This window comes from Manis javanica, chromosome 6 (assembly GCF_040802235.1).
Source record: "Manis javanica isolate MJ-LG chromosome 6, MJ_LKY, whole genome shotgun sequence".
Classification (NCBI taxonomy): Eukaryota; Metazoa; Chordata; class Mammalia; order Pholidota; family Manidae; genus Manis; species Manis javanica.
In genome coordinates, this window is record NC_133161.1 from 26,848,733 (window position 1) to 26,872,701 (window position 23,969).

Below are 23,969 nucleotides of genomic sequence, written 5' to 3' on the forward strand. Positions count from 1 at the left end.
CTTTGTTTTGTCTGATTGCCGTGGCTAGGACCTCTAGTTCTATGTTAAATAACAGTGGGGAGAGTGGACATCCCTGTCTAGTTCCCAATCTCAGAGGAAATGCTTTCAGCTTCTCGCTGTTCAGTAAAATGTGGGCTGTGGGTTTATGATATATGGCCTTTATTATGTTGAGGTACTTGCCCTCTATTCCCATTTTGCTGAGAGTTTTTATCATGAATGGATGTTGAATTTTGTCGAATGCTCTTTCAGCATCTATGGAGATGATCATGTGGTTTTTGTCTTTCCTTTTGTTGATGTGGTGGAAGATGTTGGTGGATTTTCGAATGTTCTACCATCCTTGCATCCCTGGGATGAATCCCACTTGGTCATGGTGTATGATCCTTTTGATATGCTGTTGAATTCTGTTTGCTAATATTTTATTGAATATTTTTGCATCTACATTCATCAGGGATATTGGTCTGTAATTTTCTTTTTTGGTGGGGTCTTTGCCTGGTTTTGGTATTAGGGTGATGTTGTCTTCATAGAATGAGTTTGGGAGTATTCCCTCCTCTTCTTTTTTTTGGAAAACTTTAAGTAAGGAGAATGAGTATTATGTCTTCTCTGTGCGTCTGATAAAATTCCGAGGTAAATCTGTCCGGCCCTGGGGTTTTGTTCTTGTGTAGTTTTTTGATCACCGTTTCAATTTCTTTGCTTGTAATTGGTTTGTTTAACTTTTGTGTTACTTCCTTGGTCAGTCTTGGGAGGTTGTATTTTTCTAGGAAGTTGTCCATTTCTTCTAGGTTTTCCAGCTTGATGGCATATAAGTTTTCATAGTAGTTTTTAATAATTCTTTGTATTTCTGTGGAGTCTGTTGTGATTTTTCCATTCTCATTTCTGATTCTGTTGATTTGTGTTGGTTCTATTTTTCTCTTAATAAGTTTGGATAGAGGCTTATCTATTTTGTTTATTTTCTCAAAGAACCAGCTCTTGGTGTCATTCATTTTTGCTATTGTTTTATTCTTCTCAATTTTGTTTATTTCTTCTCTGATCTTTATTATGTCCCTCCTTCTGCTGACTTTAGGCCTCATTTGTTCTTCTTTTTCCAGTTTCGATAATTGTGATGTTAGACTATTCATTTGGGATTGTTCTTCCTTCTTCAAGTGTACCTGGATTGCTATATACTTTCCTCTTAAGACTGCTTTCGCTGTGTCCCCCAGAAGTTGGGGCTTTGTGTTGTTGTTGTCATTTGTTTCTATATATTCCTTGATCTCTATTTTGATTTTTTCATTGATCCATTGATTATTTAGAAGCATGTTGTTAAGACTCTATGTGTTTGTGAGCTTTTTTTTTTCTTTGTAGAATTTATTTCTAGTTTTATACCTTTGTGGTATGCAAAGTTGGTTGGTAGAATTTCAATATTTTGGAATTTACTGAGGCTCTTTTTGTGAGCTAGTATGTGGTCTATTCTGGAGAATGTTCCATGTGCACTTGAGAAGAATGTATATCCTGTTGCTTTTGGATGTAGAGTTCTATAGATGTCTATTAGGTCCATCTGTTGTAGTGTGTTGTTCAGTGCCTCTGTGTCCTTACTTATTTTCTGCCAGTGGATCTATCCTTTGGGGTGAGTGGTGTGTTGAAGTCTCCTAAAATGAATGCATTGCAGTCTATTTCCCTCTTTAGTTCTGTTAGTATTTGTTTCACATATGCTGGTGCTCCTGTGTTGGGTGCATATATATTTAGAATGGTGATATCCTCTTGTTGGACTGAGCCCTTTATCATTATGTAGTGTCCTTCTTTATCTCTTGTTACTTTCTTTGTTTTGAAGTCTATTTTGTATGATATTAGTACTGCAATTCCTGCTTTCTTCTCACTGTTGTTTGCCTAAACTATGTTTTTCCATCCCTTGACTTTTAGTCTGTGCATGTCTTTGGGTTTGAGGTGAGTTTCTTGTAAGGAGGATATAGGTGGATGTTGTTTTTTTATCCATTCTATTAGTCTGTGTCTTTTGATTGGTGCATTCAGTCCATTTACATTTAGGATGACTATTGAAAGATATGTACTTATTGCCATTGCAGGCTTTAAATTCGTGGTTACCAAAGGTTCAGGGTTAGCCTCTTTAGTATCTTACTGCCTAACTTAGCTCACTTATTGAGCTGTTATATACACTGTCTGGAGATTCTTTTCTTCCCTCCCTTCTTATTCCTCCTCCTCCATTCTTCATATGTTGTGTGTTTTGTTCTGTGCTCTTTTTAGGAGTGCTCCCATCTAGAGCAGTCCCTGTAAGATGCCCTGTAGAGGTGGTTTGTGGGAAGCAAATTCCCTCAGCTTTTGCTTGTCTGGGAATTGTTTAATCCTGCCATCATATTTAAATGATAGTTGTGCTGGATACAGTATCCTTGGTTCAAGGCCCTTCTGTTTCATTGCATTAAATATATCATGCCATTGTCTTCTGGCCTGTAGGGTTTCTGTTGAGAAGTCTCATGTTAGCCTGATGGGTTTTCCTTTATAGGTGACCTTTTTCTCTCTAGCTGCCTTTAAAACTCTTTCCTTGTCCTTAATCCTTGCCATTTTAATTATTATGTGTCTTGGTGTTGTCCTCCTTGGTTCCTTTCTGTTGGGGGTTCTGGTATTTCCGTGGTCTGTTTGATTATTTCCTCCCCCAGTTTGGGGAAGTTTTCAGCAATTATTTCTTCAAAGATACTTTCTATCCCTTTTCCTCTCTCTTCTTCTTCTGGTACCCCTATAATACGGATATTGTTCCTTTTGGATTGGTCACATAGTTCTCTTAGTATTGTTTCATTCCTGGAGATCCTTTTATCTCTCTCTATGTCAGCCTCTATACGTTCCTGTTCTCTGGTTTCTATTCCTTCAATGGCCTCCTGCATCTTATCCTTTCTGCTTATAAATCCTTCCAGGGTTTGTTTCCCTTCTGTCATCTCCTTCCTGGCATCTGTGATCTCCCTCCAGACTTCATCCCTTAGTGCTTGCATATTTCTCTGCATCTCTGTCAGCATGTTTATGATTTTTATTTTTAATTCTTTTTCAGGAAGACTGGTTAGGTCTCTCTCCTTCTCAGGTGTTGTCTCTGTGATCTTTGTCTGCCTGTAGTTTTGCCTTTTCATGGTGATAGAGATAGTTTGTAGAGCTGGTACGAGTGACAGCTGGAAGAGCTTTCCTTCTTGTTGGTTTGTGGCCTTCCTCTCCTGGGAGAAGAGCGACCTCTAGTGGTTTATGCTGGGCAGCTGTGCGCAGACATGGCTTCTCTTTCCTGCCCGGGTGCTACGTAGTTTATCTCCTCTTTTGCTGTGGACGTGCCCTGGCTCGGGCTGCTCCTCCAAAATGGTGGAGCCCCATTGGAGTGGGAGCGGCCAGGAGGCTAGTTATCTCTGTAAGGGGCCTCTGTGCTCCCTACTGCACAGGGACTTACAGTGCCCAGAGAACCCCAGACTCCCTGCCTCTGGACCAAGTGTCCTGCCCTGCCCCTTTAAGACTTAGAAAAAGCACTCTCCAAACCAAAACAACAGCAACAAATAAATAAATAAATAAATAATTTAAGAAAAAAAGCACGATTTTCTTTGTCCTCAGGTGCTAGTCTCAGGTATCCACTCACCTGTCTTGCTTCCCTGTTTCCCAAGTATTGGGGTCCCTGTCCCTTTAAGACTTTCAAAAAGCACTCGCCAAAAAAAAAAAAAAAAAATGGCCACTCCCATTTCTTTGTTCTCCGGCGTCGGCCTCAGGCACCCGCTCCCCGGTCCTGCTGCCCTGTTTCCCTAGTATCCAGGACCCCACGCATGCACTGTGTCTACGCTCTGGTCTGCAATCCTAGGGCTGGGTGTTCAGCAGTTCTGGGCTCCTTCTCCCTCCCTGCTGACTCCTCTCCTCCCGCTGGGAGCTAGGGGGAGGGGTGCTTGGATCCCACTGGGCCGGGGCTTGTATCTTACCCCCTTCGTGAGGCGCTGGGTTCTCGCAGGTGTGGATGTGGTCTGGATGTTGTCCTCTCTCCTCTGGTCTCTATTTTAGGAAGAGTTGTCTTTGTTATATTTTCATAGATATATGTGGTTTTGGGAGGAGATTTCTGCTGCTCTACTCACGCTGCCATCTTGGCTCCACCCCCAGATACAATTTAAAATAGCAAAATCATCAGAAAAATTTCTTATTCCTTGGTGATTTCATAATATTAGAACAGCTTTCTTCCAACTCTTGCATTTCTCCTACTAGACCTTATTTAAATTTTTAAAAGGGATATTTTCTCTTATAATTCTCTTTTCAGCACAGGCTTGTGATTAAGTTAGCTAAGCATTTCCTAAAGTCAGATTTCTTGACTAGCAGTCTCATGAGGTACTCCACCTAAAAATTGAAAAAGAAGGATTCTATGATTAAATGTTTGAAAAAATATGTAGTATACAGAATCACACTCTGAAACTGACAATATAAGTTAGTTTTCAAAGGTTTTGAGGAGGCCAGTAGAAAATGCTACCATTTCAAAACTCTGTTTTCTGAACTAATTTGACCACAATTTCTTTTTTTAGTAGAGGATTATTTACCTAACATACTTCAGAGCATTCTTTGGTAAATACTGCTGCCCAAATTTTCTGTACTCTCTACTAATCTCTGAGTGGTGTTAGCCAAAAGTGACTTAAAATATTGCCCTATTCAAGGATATTTATTTTACAAGGAACTATTTTGAAGGTAAAACCATTCAAACCATGATGCCATGGCATAGTGGTTATGGCATAATGGGTCATAACGAAGATATTGGCAAGTTGGAGACTCAACTTAAGACTTTCCCAAACCACAGTCAGTGCCATTCTAGGATAGGAGCATAAACAAATTAACCCCGGTTTATAGACAGAGAAATCAAGGCATAGAAGGTGCTTGGTGTTACTCAGCTGTTTAAAAACCTGGCGCCCTAGGTACTCTTTTCTTCTATATATTTTCCCTTAGCACTACTATTTCTGGGTAACAATATAAAATATATTTAAATTTGTATTCAGACACATCAAAAGTTCTCTCAAGAAAACAGAAAAATAATGTAGTTGAAGTCAAAGTTAAGAGCAGAGAAATAATGCCTTGTGAAATATTATTTTCCCCCCACCAATGTAAATGGTCATGGGTTTAATTGTAATTTTAGGTGGCATCTGTTTATTTCAAAGATTTTCACCTACTGCTAATTGGAGTCATCTGTTTAGCAACATCAATAGAAAAATGGAATTTGCACAAAAGGATTGCTCTGAGAATGGTGATGATGGTGGGGGTGAACCCAGCATGGTAGGTACCACTTTACTGTTCCGAGTTTACAATCTGAATAGATCATTTGTGTGCAGAGCAAACAACCAAATAACTAATGCATATCCAGGCAGTCATTCGTATCACAGGATAATTCATGACTTTTTTTTTTTTATAAATACAAAGGTAATATAAACTGTAGTTGAGTTGGAGGAGGGGAAAAAACCTTTCCTTTCACTGCAGGTCTAATTACAGGGAGATGGGGATAAGTGCACACAACTCTATCACCTTTTATGCATCCGAGGAGTCAAAGCTGAGAAGCCTTGAAGCTCCGTAGCCAAGATTGATAGACTTCAAGGTAGATTTCAGTCCCGTCCTGTTTATTTGGCTGATTACACATTCAAGACCTGCTCAAGAGCATCCTTGATCATGAGGGAGGACATTAAGAACTAATGACAAAGACATTACTGACAAAATACAAATCTGTACAGAAAAATTCCAAGGTGAGCGTTTTTTATTTTTAAATGAACTGCGAAGTGGAAGAATTAGTTAAGAAGTTTCTTCTATAGAATGCGAAATTACTCATTTGACTGATTTTTTCCCTCTGAAATGAGTGCTTTCTTCCATTAGACTAATTGATGATTTTATTTTAATTCCAGCTCTTGTTCAGAACATAAATGTACGCTAAAAAAAATATTTTCAGTGTCATAATGATTCACATAATGGCATTATGCTTTAAAGCCTTAGGTTGTTTTTCCTTCTTATCTACTTTGAAAATAAAACAGTTGTATTGAATAGTGTTGTACAATTCATTCTAGGGTATAACCACATCTGTGTTTATCATTTATGTAGCAAATTGTTTTGTTAAATATAAAAAAAAACTAAACTCAGATGAGACAAATTTTTAAAATATAATTCTTAAAATTTTTATATGTATGTATGAAAAGCATTTTACTCTTAAAATGAAATGGGGCTGCGTGCCTCTTGGGTGCTATCAAAAAGTATCTCTCTTCCTTGACCATCTTCTCACTGACCCCAGTGGATGGGATAGTATGCTGCCCGTGGAGCAAGAGTCCTGTCCAGCCTTTTATAATTTCATGATTTCATTTCTTGCCAATGCCTTAAAATGATTTCTATTTTTTTTATTAAGAATCATTGCTTAAATGTACTTCTAAAAAGTCTTATTTTGTTTTGCACATGGAAAATATTCGCCTTATCTGAAGTTGCAACTTATAATGTGGAATATTTCTTGTACATCTGTCATTAAAGGGCATCAGAATTTCATGAATAGCTCTATATGGCAAGTTGTATTTCTGACTGATTTTCTGGGACCTTCTACTCAAAAGAGATCATATTTTTTCCCAAGTGTGACTTTGAAAGCATATATACATAATTTAAAACCCTATAGTCTCAGGTATGTTATTTTTAAGGGAAAACTACTCTATGTATAAAGAAAACAATGCAATATATTCAGTTCTTGACCACAGATGGGAATATCATAAAGAATAGAAGCTACAGAAATTCTGAAACCTCACTTTAGCTAGTGGTTTTAACCATATATGTTCAATCAGAGTATCAAAGAAGTAAAAACCAGATTTATAAATATTAGTTTCTTTCCTTATCCTTGTACCTCCTTGGCACACATACTAATAAACAGAGATATGAGCAAAAGATCAATAATAGGGCTTCCTTAAATTCAAAGGTTGATTTCACATCATCTTACTAGTATTTGAAGGTGGTATCATCTGTAAAGGACATTCAAATACTGACACAATATTATAAGCAGTTATACCATCTACCTACTTGTAGTTTGGTTATATGTTTAATCATTTTTCTGTTTTGGGAGAAAAGATTCTTACAGGTTACAGGGAAATAAATCTCCTAAGAACTCTGTTCTTCATGTGTGACCCTTTGCTTTCTACCAGGCTATGACCCAGGCAGGTTATAGCCAGGCGACTTAACCTTGTATATTTTGAAAAACTGAATTCTCAATTCACAAACAGCATCCTTTACAGTTAAATAATATGGAGCTGGTTAAGCTGGTGACCAAAGCTCATACTAAAGGCCCTCTCATTTCAGGCTGACACTGGGTTTCATGATCAGTACCGCCTTCTTATCTATGTGGCTTAGCAACACCTCAACTGCTGCCATGGTGATGCCCATCGCGGAGGCTGTGGCACAGCAGATCATCAGTGCGGAAACAGAGGTCGAGGCCACTCAGATGACTTATTTCAGAGGATCAACCAACCATGGACTGGAAATTGATGGCATCACAGGTTGATATGGCAGCAGTGGGGTCAAGTTATTTGGGCAAAAGGCACTCACTCAAGAATTCTCCCTTATGTTTTGAATTAACTATCCGCACATATATCATGTGACTTTAACCTTCCTTCTATATTTTCCAATATTCACACAAGGGATTAGCAAAACCCAAATATTTACCTTAAATTAATGGTTGAATTTAAATTCTCTGGCAAAAGAGGAAGAATGCCCTTTCTCTCCTCCAGCCAGTTTGATGGAACTTACCCTCTCCTCTCCTCTCCTCTCCTGTTCTCTCTCTCTCTCTCTCATGTCTTTATCAGTAGACTCCCAGGTTACCTTTTCATATTGAAATGACTTTCCTGCTTAACATTGGGAATCCCTAATTCTTACATTCTCTTAGGAAACAGTATTACATTTTACTGTGGTTATTTCTGGCTCTGATAAACTGCTCTGACACAGTGAAAAAAAAATGTTGGGAGGATATTTGTGTTTACAAAATACTTTATCAAGGTGAATATTTTGTCAGTATATGTGAATTTATTTTCAGTTTCTAGTCATGCTTCCATCTTCACATACATACACACCATATTACACATAAATACACTAGTAACCCTTTATTTAAATTATCTTTCTCTTATTTACTGTTTTGCAGAAAGTGTTAATGGACAGGAAACAAATGAGAGGAAAGAGAAACCAGTTCCGGGGTAAAGCATATTGACATTTTGATTCAGATTTTCCAAGTTACATTTTAATAAAATTATAACCTGGGCTACTTTATTTTTCAGATACAGTAATGGTGCAGGGAAAATTTCAAGCAAGATGGAGCTGGAAAAGGTATATTAAATTTGATTCTTTCTAAATAATTATACTTGAAATTATATTAGATCTGTAGTTAGATATGTATGTATTTTAAAATCTGTTACTTGCATCCTTGTCTATAAATTGCTTTGCTTGCCTGAGTCAAAGCACAATAAATGGTTTAATAAGCCTTCATGAATAGACTAAAATCAACATCCTGATAGGAAACATTATAGGCTCTGAAAATTGGCATCATTATTTTCTCCTTTTACTAGGTTTATGGTGATGGCACTTAGCATATGTAGTTTAAATAAATATAATTCCAGTCTCAGAATATTGTTTCATTTTCTTATTAAAATCTTGTTAGCCTGATAGCCTGATTTTAGTTAGGAGCATCTTTACTTCTTTCAGGTTATGAACTTAGGGCAGCACCTATTCATGTAATTGCAATCTAGTTATCTTCAGTATCTCCACTGCCACTAAAAATTCAATGCAGAATTCCTAAGTTGCTACTGTCACATACAGACGGAGGAGTTGTTATAGCCATTCTAGCAATTAAAAGAAGGAAAGAGACTTTGTAAACTATCCCATAGAATTCATTTCCCCAGAATAAATCAATATAAAAATAGCATACTAGGTTGTATTGGGAGCAACATATCTCAAGACCACTGAAAAACAATCCTGCCTAGAAATAATCTTACAGTAACCATGGCATTAGGAATGGGAGAGTGGGACATATGTTCCTTCCTCAGACTATAATGCATTAGCATGCAATTCAACAGGAAAAAGAAAAACCTCTTGTTATTTACAGAAATCCTCAAGGAAAAAGCAATTTCTATGTAAAGAGAAAATGAATAGCAAGATAAGTTTAAAGCCATTAGGTACAGTATACATTTAAGGTTTTAAAAATGAGAGTTGAATGTATATTTATGAAAACATTGTCATCTTTAGGAATAGAAGTAATTTTTTTTAAACATAGAAAATCAGTGCCAGGTATATTATAGAAGACTACATTAGAAATGGGCTTTAAAAACTGTCAAGAAAATTGGTAAGCCTAAACAGCAAGAATATACTTGCATTCAGTACATTTCTTGTGCTCATCTTTGAAAATCCAGTGTTCTGGCATGATGCCTAAATTTGGGGTCAAGCCCTTCAAATTAATTTGACATCCAACACTGTCGTAGGCATTATAGAAAGGACTATTGATGAAAAGACCTGCTCTTGACAGAGTCTAGTGGGGAAGATGGACTTAAACAAGTGGGACATAAATACCACAGCAAAGGCAACAGAGGCCTGGTCTTCCAGAAGCAAAGCAACTAACTCAATCAGCAAGTTGCAGGGAGGGAGTATGAGGTGAAGAGATTTATGAGTCTGGAAGGAAGGCAGCTTGTGCAATCAGAAGAGTACACACTCCATGCACGCAGGCAGTATGTCTACTTTGTTCACCATTTAATCCCCCAGCACATTACATTGCCAGGCACAGGGTAGGCATTCCACAGGTATTTATCTTAATTAATTGAATAAAAAAGGAAGAGGCATTCTAATAAGAGAGTGTAATGATTTCCAAGACCCCAATAGGTAAAAAGCAGGGCTTTTTCAGGTAACTTCTCCAGTGTAGGTGCTAAGGATGAGTTGTGGTAAGTTAAAATCTCTGGTTAGGTTGGGCCAGGTTAAAAATAGCTGTTTTTGCCAGGCAAAGAAATTTAGAGTTTCTTTTAGGGGAAATAGAAAGCTTGGAAGCTGGGGGCAGGCAGTATGGTTAAGTTCTGGCATTAAGAACCTCGTTGTATCAACAGTGTGAAACGCAGAGGGCATAGTCCTAACTGGACTTTCTGGTTAATAAGAATATGGGGATGAGAGAAACCAAAATGTAGAAGATGCCTTATTATAGGAAACTAGGTAAAGGTAGATGTGACACCACTACTTGAGACTGGGAACACAGAGGGAGGAAAAAGTTTTTAGTGGGGAAGGTAAGATAATTTGAGTACGTTTTCAGCAATAAAGATTAAGATCTGAGTTTGGGAGAGGCGAACAAGGCCTTTTTATGTTCCACATCTACTTAATTTAGATATAAAATGGAAGGAATATTTATATTCATAATGTTTTGGTCTTCTATTTTATTTTTAGAGCCAGTGGGGAATTCTGTTGAATTAAAACAAATCCTGTGTGTTTGGCTTTGTATTTGAACTACAAGTCAAAAAATATTCAAATATTACTCCCTTTGAGGGGGAATGTTTAAAATAAATTTCAAAAAACAGAAAAAAAATGGTAATTTGTACCATTCTGCTATGTTCCTACTAAAAATAATTAAAATAAATATAACTTTAATTTTATATTCCAACTTTATACATTTGAATCATCATTTAGTAAAAAATTAAGGATTTTTCTAAATTTAATTAAAATCTCTGTGGTTTTAGAATCCTAGATCAACGAATAACATATTACTTTGATTATAGTTTTGTATTATAGTTTGAAATCAGAAGTTATGATACTGCCGGATTTGTTCTTCTTTCTCAGGATTGCTCTGGCTTATCAGGGGGATTAATTACCCTTTTAGTGAAAAGAAAATCAGGGTTTGGAACTAAAAATTTAGCAACCCCAAAATTCTCATTAATAAAACTGTAATGTTCTGATATATATGTTAATGATGATCACTTTGCCATTATTTCTGCTGCTGCTGCTAGTGATGATTATATGTTGGTTGTGAAGTTGATGGACATCCAGTGGTCCCTCATATTCCATGAACTGATAAAGAAGTAGACATTCCTAAGCGTCATGATCCTATACTTCATACCTAAAAAGCAGAGGTCTTCCTAGTTCACCAAGTTCTCCTCCCACTGTGGGCGATGGCCCAAACCTTAGCAGATACAAAGTCCAAGGTCAGGAAATCAGCAGGGTTAGTTTCTAGTGAGGCCCTTCTTCTTGGCTTGTGGATGGCTTGACTTCTCATTGTGTCTTCACTTGGCTTTTCTTCTGTGTACAAGCAGAAAAAAAAGACCACTCTTCCTCTTTTTCGGAGGACACCAGTCCTATCAGATGAAGGCCTAACCTTTGTGACCTCATTTAACCCTACTTCCTTAAAATCCCTATCTCCAGATATACTCAATTGCATGTAAGGATTTCAACATATGACTTTGGGGGGAATTAATTCAGACCACACACCATTTATGCTTGATTTATAAAAATCTAAATATAATCAATTTATTTCCTTCCTCCTGAACAAGTTAAAGACCTTAGGACGTTTCAGCTAGACGATCCCTTCATGTTTACATGCTACTATTTTCCAGTTTTTTAGTTCTAGCCTATTATTCTCCTATAAATTATATAATATTATTTTTAAATCAATATTTTGCAGGATTATGTACATATTTATTTATGTCTTCACTTAATATTATTTATTCTCAAAACTTGCATCTGGGATCATGCTCCTTCTGCTGAATATATCTTTTGAATGTACTTCAGAGGGTGTTTTTGGAGGCAGATTCTCACTTGTGTTTGATATAAAAGTCTTTCTAATTCCTGAAATATATTTTTGTGGTTGTAGAACTCTAGGTTGACCATTATTTTTTCTTTGCACATTGAGATGTACTTCTACTGCCTTTGACTTCTTTACTGTTGAGAATTAGATAGCTGCCACTCAAATTACCATTCCTATTGGCAGTCTTTTCCCTTTGGTTACTTTAAAGATGCATGCATGTGCGTATGTGTATGTGTGTGTGTGTGTGTGTGTGTGTGTGTGTGTGTGTGTGTGTGTGTGTGTGTGTGTGTGTGTGTGTATTTTGAATCTGTATATTGGCCTTTTCCAACAATTGTGAGAATTCTCAGCTGTTATTTTCTCTTGGTCTCCAGTAAAACATATGTTAAACTTTCTCAGTCTGTCCCACACTTCTAAACATCTCTTTTTATTTTCCATGTCTGTATCTTGCTGGACTACAATTCAAATAACTTCAGATCTATCTTCCAGTTCATTAATTCTCCCTTCAGCTGTGTCTGTTTTGTTGTTCAACTCATCCACTGAGTTTTTTAATTCAGTTATTTTAATTTTAATAGCTATAAATTCCATTTGCCTCTCTTTAAGATTTACTTGGTAAGTTTTATCCTCTCTCCTTACTCATATTTTCCAACCCTTCTCTAGTTCTGTTAATTTCATTAAATAAACTTACTTATATTCTGTGTCTGATAACTCTAGTGTCTAAAGTCCTATGGATCTCTCTCTTTGGCCTCTTTTTGTTTTCTGCTGGTTCTCATTTTTGTTGCTTTATTTTCTTATATGCTTTGTGATTTTAAATATTGAAATGCTAATTTTCCTTGAAATTATCTGAGAATTCCGTAAGTTCTGGGTTGCAGCTCCATGGAAGAGTTTTGAATTATATTACTATTTTTCTTTTTACATAAGTAACACCAATGTAGGCTTAAAAAATGCTTATGGCTGGGAGTTTTCAGTGTACGTTATGATTTCCCTTAATTCAGCATGAGATTTCTTTGCTGCTTCTGCAAAGGTTACCAGCTTTGTGAGCATTTTCCTATGCAATTCCTCACACAGAGTGAGCCTTAGGCATTATCTGCCATCCCAGCAATCCCTGCAGAAGAATAAACTGCAGTCCTCAGGTCAAAAAGCTGCCTAGTCACTCAAGATTCCAACTTCTACTTTCTTTGACATCTAGGCAGATTTTCTACTTTTGTATCAGTTTAGTGACACATTTTTAAAGGTGCTTTAAAATGTTGTGAATAGCATTATATTTAATAGGTAATCAGATTTGTCATGCAGCTAGATAGAAAAATCTGCTATACTCTTTGTATTTCAGTCATTTTTATACTATAAAAGTATAAGATTTTTCCCAATAGCATATATACTCTTATTTTATGCTCTTCATGAAGAAATTACAAAGGAAGTTTCTAAATACTTACCATTTAGGATAGTAGCATTTTGTAAGATATATCCTGGATTTAATTATGACATTCAGCATTCCTGAAAAAACAGAATTTTTATGAAGAGTCTTCATGTCTGGAGTGCTAAATTTCAAATTTTTTTCTATTCATCATACTATGATTATATAAACTAATATCCCAATTTGCAACAATGTAATTCCTTATTGACTACAGTGCATACAACTATTTCAAGGAGTCTTACTGATAACTTTGATTTTGTTGCCAACTTCTCTGAGTTGCTCAGGTTGTTACTGATTAGACTTTTACCAGTTCCTCATGAAGAGTTTGTTCCTGTAGCAGAAGAACCTCCTCTTCCATTTTCTTGCTGTTCACTTAGGTATTATCCTTTCTGAGGTTTCTTTACAGAAACCATTTCCAAAAATCATTTAAAGCCATATGCACATTATGGGAGGGCTGATTTAATTAAAACTAGAAAGGATAATCTGTTAACCACTTAACCAAGCACATGTAAACCGAATATGCTGAGAGCAAACAATGGAGACCAGCCCCTCTGTCAATCCTGCACACTTTGGAATTTTTACTCTACCCTCACATTTTACCTACGTCATCCACCAATGCATGGGCCATGCAGGCACCAACGCCAATGTGTACAATGATTATTAGGGAAGATACATTTATTTATTTTTTTAGGGTAAAAATATTGTATCTTTAATAAGATGGCAGATTGAGTGGGCCCATTTACCTTCACTCTGACCTGAATCTCCATGAAAACAAGAACAGACCTTTAAAGTCATAAGACAATTACATAAATGTCAAGAGAGGAGATGACAACAAAAAATCTTGGAAGCGAGAAAGTAAAAGGACAGGTGGGAAATGACTTTGTTGTCCCACAAAAGTGGAACCCTTATCAGTGGGTTAGGAAGGGCAACAAACAATTCAATTTACATGGCAACAGCTCAAAAAATTTTAAATGTTCAAAGTGGAAGTAAATTAAAAAGTTGCTCATAATACTGGTAAATCCTCAGATTTCTTCCCCAACTCCACATGGATGCAGCTGCTTCTCCTTCAATAAACAAGTGTAATCTTTAGACATTCTATAGCAGAGGATAAGGAGAACCAGACATTGTTCAGGGTCAGAGGAGGGTTTTACAATGAAAATAGGGGCACTGAATGCCAATTTATTTGCTGAATGGTGAAAACTGCCTTCTATCCCACTGTTCTCAGTAGCCAAGCTTATGCTCTCCTGGTGTCAGCAGGCAGGAGACAAGGAAGTTCTTCCTTTAGGAATGCAATCAGCATCAGAGAAAAGATGAAAACACATAGCCTAGGGTTTCTCCAGCACAAGTCCCAGTCAGATGACACTATCATGAGGCCCACAGTCAACAACAAATCCCAAAGTACATGTATAGAGCTGCCAACCAGGTTTTTATTTTCTTAAATATAAGAAAACAACAAAAAATTCCAGGATATCTTTAAAAAGCCTCAGCCATGAAAGAGAGAGTCCCAAACAAACAGTAAAGAAAACAAAGTTGCAGGACACAGTAACCGTACAAGTTCAGATTACCTCTATTCAGAGAGAGAAACAAACTGCATTCATGAAATACTAATGGCATTGTCTTTTTTTCACAATGTTTATGTTTCTTGTTTTATCTTTGCCCCTTTCTTACACAAATATAGCATACAATATATGCTCTTTCATACCTTTCTTTTTTTTAATTTTAATTTTTTAACAAATCTATACTCCCTTCACCCATTACTCCTATCCTCCAACCCTGCCTATGATAACCACTCATCTGTTGTCTGTATATATGACTTTGGTTTTTGTCTCCTTTTTTTTTAGATTCCATATGTAAGAAAGGTCATATAATATCTTTCTTTGACTTATTTCACTTACCATAATTCCCTTGAGATCCATTCATGTTGTCACAGATGGCAATATTTCACTCTTTTGTATGGCTGAGTAATATTCCATTAGAAATACATATATGTGTATATAGAATGGAAAACATACATTCTTTTCATCCACTGATGGATACTTAGGTTGTTACAATATCCTGGCTATGGTAGATAATGCTGTGATGAACATGGGAATGCGTATATCTTTACAAGTTAGTGTCTTCATTTTCTTCAGATAAATACCCAAAAGTAGAGTTGCTGGGTGACATGGTAGTTCTATTTTTTGTTTTTGGAGGAAACTCCATATTGTTTTTTACAGCAGCAGCAGCAGTTTACATTCCCACCAACAGTTCACAAAGATTCCCTTTTCTCCACACCCTCACCAACACTTGTTATTTCTTGTCTTTTTGATAATAGCCATTCTAATAGGTGTGAGGTAATATCTCACGTAGTTTTGATTTACATTTCCCTGATAATCAGTGATGTTGAGCATCTTTTCATGTGCCACTTGTATGTCCCTTTTGGAAAAGTGTCTAGTCAGATCTTCTGCCCATTTGTAAATTTTTGTTTATGTTATTGAGTTGCATGAGTTATTTATATACTTGGGGTATTAATTCCTGTCAGATATATGATTTAAAGATATTTTCCACCATTTAATAGTTGCCTTTTCATTTTGTTGATGCTTTCCTGTGCTGTGCAGAAACTTTTTAATATGATGTAGTCTCATTTATTTTTGCTGTCAGATTTAAAAAATCATCACCCAGTCCTATGTGAAGAAACTTGCACCTATGTTTTCTTCTAGAAACTTTATGGTTTCACTTAAATATTCAAGGCTTCAATCTATTTTTAGTTAATTTGTATGCATGGCATAAGGTAGTAGTCTAGTTTTATTCTTTTGCATGTGGTTCTCTGGTTTTTCTAGCACCATTTATTGAAGATACTGCCCTTTCCCCATTGTTTGTCCTTGGATCCTTTGTCATAAATTATTTGACCATATATGCATGGATTGATTTTGGGGTTTTCTATTCTGTTGTGTTGATCTATGTATCTGTTTCTATGCCAATGTCATACTGTTTAATTACTATAGATTTGTAATACTGTTTGAAATCAGGGAACATGATTCTTCTAGGCTTGTTTTTCTTTCTTAAAATTGCTTTGGCTATTGTGTGTGTGTGTGTGTGTGTGTGTGTGTGTGTGTGTGTGTGGTTTCATACAATTGTTAGATTGTTGGTCTTCTTCTGTGAAAAATGCCACTAAACTTTTGATAGGGATTACATTGAATCTATAGGATGCTTTGGGAAATAGGGACATTTTAACCTGGGTTCTTCCAATCCATGAACATGGAGTATCTTTCCATTTATTTGTGTCTTCTTTAATTTTGTTCATTAATGTCTTATGGTTTTCAATATACAGGTCTTTCACATCCTTGGCTCAGTTTTTTCCTAGGTATTTTATTCTTTTTGATGCAATTGTAAATGGGGTTGTTTTCTTCATTTCTCTTTCTGATAGTTGGTTATTAGTGTGTAGAAACACATGGTTTTTGCATATTGATTTTTGTAACCTGTAACTTTATTGAATTTATTTATTAGTCTAACATTTTGAGGGAGTTTTTAGGTTTTTTCATTTGTAACATGTCATCTATAAATAGTGACAGTTTTACTTTTTCCATTCCAATTTGGGTGCCTTTCATTTCTTTTTCTTGCTTTATTTCTGTGGCTGGGATTTCCTATACTCTGTTGAGTAGAAGTGGTGAAAGTGGGCATCCTTATCTTGACCTTCATCTTAGAAAAAGATCTTTCAGCTTTTTGCCATTGAGTATGATGTTAGTTGGGACTTGTCATATATGGATTATATTATGTTGAGGTATGTTTCCTCTATGCCCACTTTATTGAGTTTTTATCATAAACGATGTTGAATTTTGTCAAATGCTTTTTCTTCATCTAATGGGAGAATCACATCATTTTTATCATTTTGTTAATATGTTATTTCACATTGATTGTTTTGCAGATATTGAACCATGCTTACATCCCTGGAATAAATCCTACTTGATCATGGTGTGTGATCCTTTTAATGTATTATTGAATTCAGTTTGCTAATATTTATTGAGTTTTACATCTATGTTCATTAGGGATATTGGCTTGTAATCTTTTTCTTGTAACATCCTTGTCTGGTTTTGCTATCAGGGTAATGCTGGCCTCATAAAATGAGTCTGATAGAGTTCCCTCTTCTTCAACTTTTTGGAAGAGTTTGAGAATGATTGACATTAATTCTTCTTTGAATGTTTGGTAAAATTTACCAGTGAAGCTGTCTGGTTCTGGACTTTCATTTTTTGGGAGGTTGTTGATTATTGATTAAATCCCCTTAGTAGTAATTGCTCTGCTCAGATTTTCTATTTCATCATGATTCAGTCTTGGTAGGTTGTATTTAGGAATTTATCCATGAATGGCATTTTTAAAAGAGGAAAAAAAAGGAAAATAATAAAATAGAAAATAAGTATGTAAGATAGATATATAATATAAAGATAGAATATATAGATCTACTATAAAGATAGAAAGATATAAAATATAAATGGAAAATTTAGTAGAAAAAAATAGAAACAAGATAAAATAATAGGAGTTTAATAGAAAGAATATAGAAAATAGACAGAATAGAGTTTAATAGGAAGAATAGAAAACTACATAAAAAATTCAAGAAAATTTCCATATTGGAAGAATATAACTTTTATGACTGAAAGTCCCACTGATGCTAGACCAAGAAATGAAACAGGCCCATGCAGGGAAGGCATTGAAATTTTAGAATACTGTGGATAAAGAAAAGACCCTAAAAGTTTTCAGAAAAGGGGAAAAAAATGAATGGGTGAGGACTTCTCTACAGCAACACTGGAAACTCAGAGACAATAGGAAAAAATGCCTTCAAAATTTGGGGTAACATCTATTTTCAATCTATGCATAGATGTCTACTCAAACTATCAATAAATGAGAGGGTACACTAAAGTCTACATAGCTTTTTGCAGATCTAGAGAAAAAAGAACTACTATATTTAAAACACATAGGAAGGCCCTGGATAAGACCTCTTTAAAACATGAAATTGGTAGAATATTTGACATAGATTAAGTATTGTTTGATTGTTCCGAGGGAAGATTTAAACATGGAATTTTTGGGGATGCTTATTCGTAAGTATTTAGAAACCTAAGCAAGTAAGAACGGCTAAGGAAGAAGACAAAACAGGAAAAGTAACATATATCATATCACTCAGCTGGTTAATAGCTCTCTAGACAACATTCTGAACAATGAACTGTACTCTAAGCAAAATTATGATATAGCCATAATGGGAGGATGATGGAGAAAAGTGTGAGTGTGTTCAGTTGAAGAGGTTGTGAAAGAAAGATAACTTCTCATCATCCAACATAGTGGAAGTTTAATTGTAATACCTACAACTGAGAAATCAATAGATAGTATCATGTGAATATTATTGAGGTAAATTCAAATAAATACCTGAGAAGAGCTAGTTTTTAAAGTGGCTGTCTTTGGCAAGCAGAAAATAGCTAGCAGGAACTAATATTTTATGCAATTATACTTGCATAATTTTTTTAAATATAAAAAGAAACATTAATGTTTCCATACCACACTCACCCCAGTGAATTATTTTGTACAGCCCCTTAGAGAAAACTAGTTTAGCCTGTGCTGATTCATGTACGTACTTTCAGTACGCAAGGTTAGAATTGAGAATTTGCAATCAGTACCACCGGGTGGCAATACTGAGTTATATCTGGACCTGTAAGATTTCTGTTTTAAAATGTCCCTTGAGCAACTCCAGTGTGATGTCATACCTTCTGCATTTTGTCATGTACTAGACAAAATTTTTCAGCCACTTTTTTTAATGTCCCTTGAGCAACTCCAGTGTGATGTCATACCATTCTGCATTTTGTCATGTCCTAGACAAAATTTTTCAGCCACTTAGAGGAATTTGTGGAAGGCATACTCACAAGGTCTTAGATTTCATATGTTTTTGTGAAATATTGTGGACAAAACTGGAATTGAATAAAAACAATGGGCTATAATTTGCTGTGGTAAAAGCAATATGGAATATAATTAAATGTAAAGTGTTAGGTGTAGGTTTAAAAACCCACATAAGCCAAAAGTGTTCTGGAAAGTAGGATGGTACAAGGAAATCATTGAGAGGAAACTCAGATACATGGATTCAAATTTGAAATCTTCAGTGACCAGCTATGTCACTTTTGAGACTCATGTGGCTCTTCTGAAAAATGAGGTCTTTATACTAGATAATATCTAAATACTTGCCTGTTCTAAATGGTCTATTATTCTTTTATTTATTGTATATGGTAAAAAACCTTTTTTTGTGATCTTGGAAGATACAAAAAGAACCAAGAAGATCACAGATATCCCCCAATCCCATTGTTAATGTTTTGACATACTTCATTTCCATCTATTTCTAAACCCATACAAATGTGGATACATTTTTTACTTTTAAAGACTACGTTTTTCTGTATATTTAACTTTACATAGGTCTTCTGTCATGAAATATTATAAAACATGCACTTTCCCATTCACAGTGTACCCATGACAATGTCCTCAGTCCCCTCGGCACAGGAGGTTTTCTCTGACCACTTCATCCCCGACTGTCCCCAGCCTCACCCCCTGGAAGCTTTGCCTCTCCTCCCTTCTTTGCTTCGGAATTCCTGTGTTCTCTTCCAGACTCTAAGGAAAAAGTACACCACACCACCACCACCAATGCTTCCCACCACACACAAATTTCTCATCCACTTATGAAGAAATGTGCTTCTTTTGTTGTCCTGACATCTGCAAACATGTGGTCTCAGATTGTGTCTTACTTTCTACCACAAGCAGTTTATTCCACGTCCCACCTGGACTAGGGTCAAACTCTTGGTTGTCTTGGGCAGAAGGCTAATCTGCAGAGGACCGCCCTTCCCTTGTTCTTGTAGTTCTGTGCCAGTAGTTGGCTCAGTTAATGGTTCATGTCAGGCTTTCTTAAAAGCTCTATTCTGCCCATTGCATTTGAAAACTGTCTCTCTGGTCCTTAATCTTTACCCCTTACTACAGTCTCTCCTCTTTGACTAGTTCAGCCCAGCAATCATGTGCCTTGAGCAAAATTAAAAAGCAAGCTGACTGCATGGGGCTCCTGTTTACTGGCTAGATAGCACAGGTAGGATTTCCCATCCCACCTCTCAGTACCTCCATTTAACTCCTAACATGTATAATGATGTATTAATGTTACAGTTTACTACAGAATACTGATTTACCTTGAATTTTTAATTTGCTTCTAAATTGACAGTGGTATTTGCATAACACCAGCTAAGTGCAGTAGCATTAATGTTTGTTTCAAGGGTCTTTACTTAAGAAAAAAGTGAGGGAAATCTATAAGGGAAAAAGCATGGCAAATATATTACTATTTTCCTATTTTGATTTTTAAATTTTATATCTGCCAATGCATTTTAGCCATTGTGTTATATGTATGTACATATATATGTATGCATATGTATATATGTACATATATATGCAGATATTTGAAGTTAAGCTTTTATATGAAAACAAATTTTTTCTTGGTAGTTTTGAAATATTAATGTGGCAATGAAATTATATACACATTACATCTTTAAGTTTCCATTCTTATTATCATTTTAGTAATAGCCAAATGATGTATCACTTTCTGGTTTGCATTTGAAGTCTTGCCTACAGTAAAATGGTTAATATGTAAGCCCTAAATTACAGCTGTCATTTTGTATTAGTATGAGAATATTTAAACTTATTTTGCTATTTTATTTTTGCATACCACTTGTTTTTCAAGTTTTATGGAAACATTGTCATATGGAAAATACCAGTAATTTCCATGTAGGAAATAAATTTGTAAATTAATTTATTTTGGGTTAAGAGTAGGTGACCCTGGGGTCTTACCTTTAAGTCTATTTGAAAGTAAAAGCAAATTACAATCCAGTGCACCAGGCCCTGCCGTGTCACATGCCATTCCCACATCCATGATGGCTTTTCATGAGTAGAAATGTTTTCCATTTCATGATTTCTCTAAAAGGTCTTTTGGTGCTTGTGTCACAGACAGCATGCTTATCTCTATGGAATAGGGCAGTTCTTCTGTTTGTATATTTCTTAAACACATCTAATTTTTTTTAAGTCTGCAGTGTAGGCCAGGTCTGAAACAGACAAGACTTGGTGCACAGAGACCCATAGGAGGTTCTTACAGTAACCTAAATCAGAGATAATGTTGCTTATATCAAGGTAATAACAGTGGAGATGGGGAAAGCCTAACGGAATTCAGATGTGTTCAAGTAAATAACACTGACAAGATTTGGTGGGTTGAGGAAGAGTTTTCAAGGCAGTCAAGCAATAGAGTAGGGTGTCTGAGGGTATGAACTCTAAAGCAAGCCTACATGGCTTCAAAATCCAAGTCTGCCATTTCCCAGTTCTGTGACGCTGGGCAAGTCACGTAGCTTCTCTCTGTCTCATGTGTCCATGTGTAAAGTGGAATAATAACAGTACTAACCTCATTGTGTTGTTGGAATAACATGCATTAAAGCATTTATTTGATTTTAATTTATAACAGTCCTTATTACATACAAAGCATGCTACAAATATTTGTGATGGCAATGCTATTATCTTATATAGGTGATCCTGAAGAAGCACTAGGTTTCGGGAAGGAAATAATGAATTTGGTTTTGAAGATTTGGTGATCAAAGGTTTATTTAAGACATTAAAATTTTGTTGAACAGGCAATTGGATATATAGGTCTAAAAGAAGTCTGTGCTAAAGACAGCAGTTTGTAGTAGTCTGGTGTATCTATGTTCATCAAATAGATGAAAATACATGAGATTTCCTAAGGAGAACTAGTACACTGAGAAGACATAAGTACCCATGGCAGAGTTTCAAGAAATTCCAGTATTAAGGAAGAATAAGGGAAAATGACCTGGCAGGGGAGACAGAGGAACAGGCAGAGATATAGAAGAAGAACCCAAACGGTGAGATATCACAGAAACTCAAAGAAGAGTTTTCCAAGAGGAAAAAGTGATGAATTCTTTTAGGTGCTGCTGAGAGGTCTACAAAACTGAGACTGAAAAGTATCCACTGGGTTTATTAATATAGAGATTACTGATAACTAGAGCAAGTACATTTGTGAGAGCTAAGGAGATGAAATAAGATTGGGGTGGTTAAAGAAATGGAGTCAATAGACTACTTTTGAGTAGTTTGGCTGTGAAAATGGAGATTCGGTAGGGCAGTAGTTTAACTGAGAGCAATGTTAAAGCCTTTTTTTTCTGTAAAGGTGACTTGAAAATGATTATATGTTGGTAGGAAAATTTCATTAAAGCCTATTGTTTAGGATTTCTAAGAATGCCTGAGGGATTGTGGTCTAGAAACAAGAAGTTGGAACAAAGACCTTTACTCAATTGTGTACTATGTCAAGAATGAGGAGAAGGTGGGGCAGACGCAAGTAGGTTTCTACATTTGATAGTATGACTTCTGTCTGCTAGCTTCCAGCTTCCCTGTGGAAGAGAAGCTGAAGCTACTGATGAAGAGTGAAGGGAGCATTGAAAGGGAGGTGTAAAAAGAGTGCGGTAGGGTTTAATTTTCTTGTGAATACAGGTTGAGTAGTTTAGTTAGAGAAATAGAGTAGGGTAGAGGGGTGGCAAGGATGCAGGAGTTGAAAGGTGTGATCATGAATGTGGGGAACCCAATCACCTCTGCTGTGGGTAATTTTTACCAACAATACTTGGCTGTTCAGGGGCAGACATGACACAGAGAGCGAATGACTGGGCTCTTCCAACATTGAACTTTTGCTAAATAAGCACCATTCAAAGAGACCAGAAGGAGAATTTAGGGTTTGTTATATAAAGGTAGAGAGAGTCTACCTTGGGCAGTTCAACTTTGGAGAAAGTTGAAATATTTTCCCAAACTCTCTAACCTGTACCATCAAGGGGGACAGAAGGAAGGAGCCTCCTGTTGACCTCAAAATGATGAAATAGATACTGAGAAACCACCACTTGGAGAACTTGGGAATCTGTGACCAAGACTTAAGAGATCAGTGGACTAGTGTGTGACACACTTGTGAAGAACTTGAAAAGCTACAGCTGAACCTCCTTACCTAGTGGAGTTTCACCTGTACTTCCACTGTCAACTGGCAGAGGCGTGGCAAACAGGTGGAACAAGTGGTATCTGTTTCATTTGGAAACCAGCTTTCCCCAAGAAGGCTGCTTGACAGGGCAAGTTGATGTCAGCAAAGAAACTGGACGGACCACCACATGTAGCAACCGCAAGTCTGTCATAAACAACCAAGAAGAGATGCATTACCTGTACAGAAGGAATAGCCATCTGATGTTCTTATTTGGGTGATAGGAGTCTTTTAAGAATCCATAAATTGCCCACTAGATGGAGTCATTTTGAACACCCATCCAGCCTAGAATACTAATGTCCTATCTTAATTATACCAGTCAATAAGACCTCTCCTAACTCACCACCCCTCTCCTGATCCTGACCATCCATCCCCTTCTACTCCAAATATGGAGGGTTTAGGAACTGAGACTAGCAAGCGGTGGGAAGAATTGGAGCAAGAAGCAAGAGAAAAACCAAACCCACAAACTTCCTTCCAACCAAGGGCTTTTAAGCGGGCCTGACCTAGGGAAGAAGAGGTGTGACTTTCAATAACGCTGGTTGTTATTAAATGGAGGGCTCTCGTTTAAACTACTGAAATGAGGTCTTTTTTTTAACTAAACATGATCAAAAGATTCTTAAATGAAGTGACCAGAAAAGTTATAGATTCTGCCCCCGATTTCAGTCCAGGGACACCACAAATCAGACCAACAGTGTGTTTATACGGGCCATGGGTGAGAGAAGGAATGAAGTTATCGTTGTCTTGTACCCTAGAAAGCCCTTTTG

At 36.4% G+C, this 23,969-nt stretch overlaps 1 protein-coding gene across 10 annotated transcripts in view; it reads left to right on the plus strand.

Moving 5' to 3' along the window:
- The window catches only part of SLC13A1 (solute carrier family 13 member 1), a 214,807-nt gene that overhangs the window by 37,577 nt on the left and 153,261 nt on the right, over positions 1-23,969 (plus strand). For all 10 annotated transcript variants that reach the window (XM_037023451.2, XM_037023453.2, XM_073238504.1 and 7 more), the window contains exons 3-6: positions 5,111-5,247; positions 7,285-7,481; positions 8,120-8,171; positions 8,253-8,301. In XM_037023451.2, coding sequence (XP_036879346.2) covers positions 5,111-5,247; positions 7,285-7,481; positions 8,120-8,171; positions 8,253-8,301 — 435 coding nt within the window. The remainder of the gene's footprint in view (positions 1-5,110; positions 5,248-7,284; positions 7,482-8,119; positions 8,172-8,252; positions 8,302-23,969) is intronic.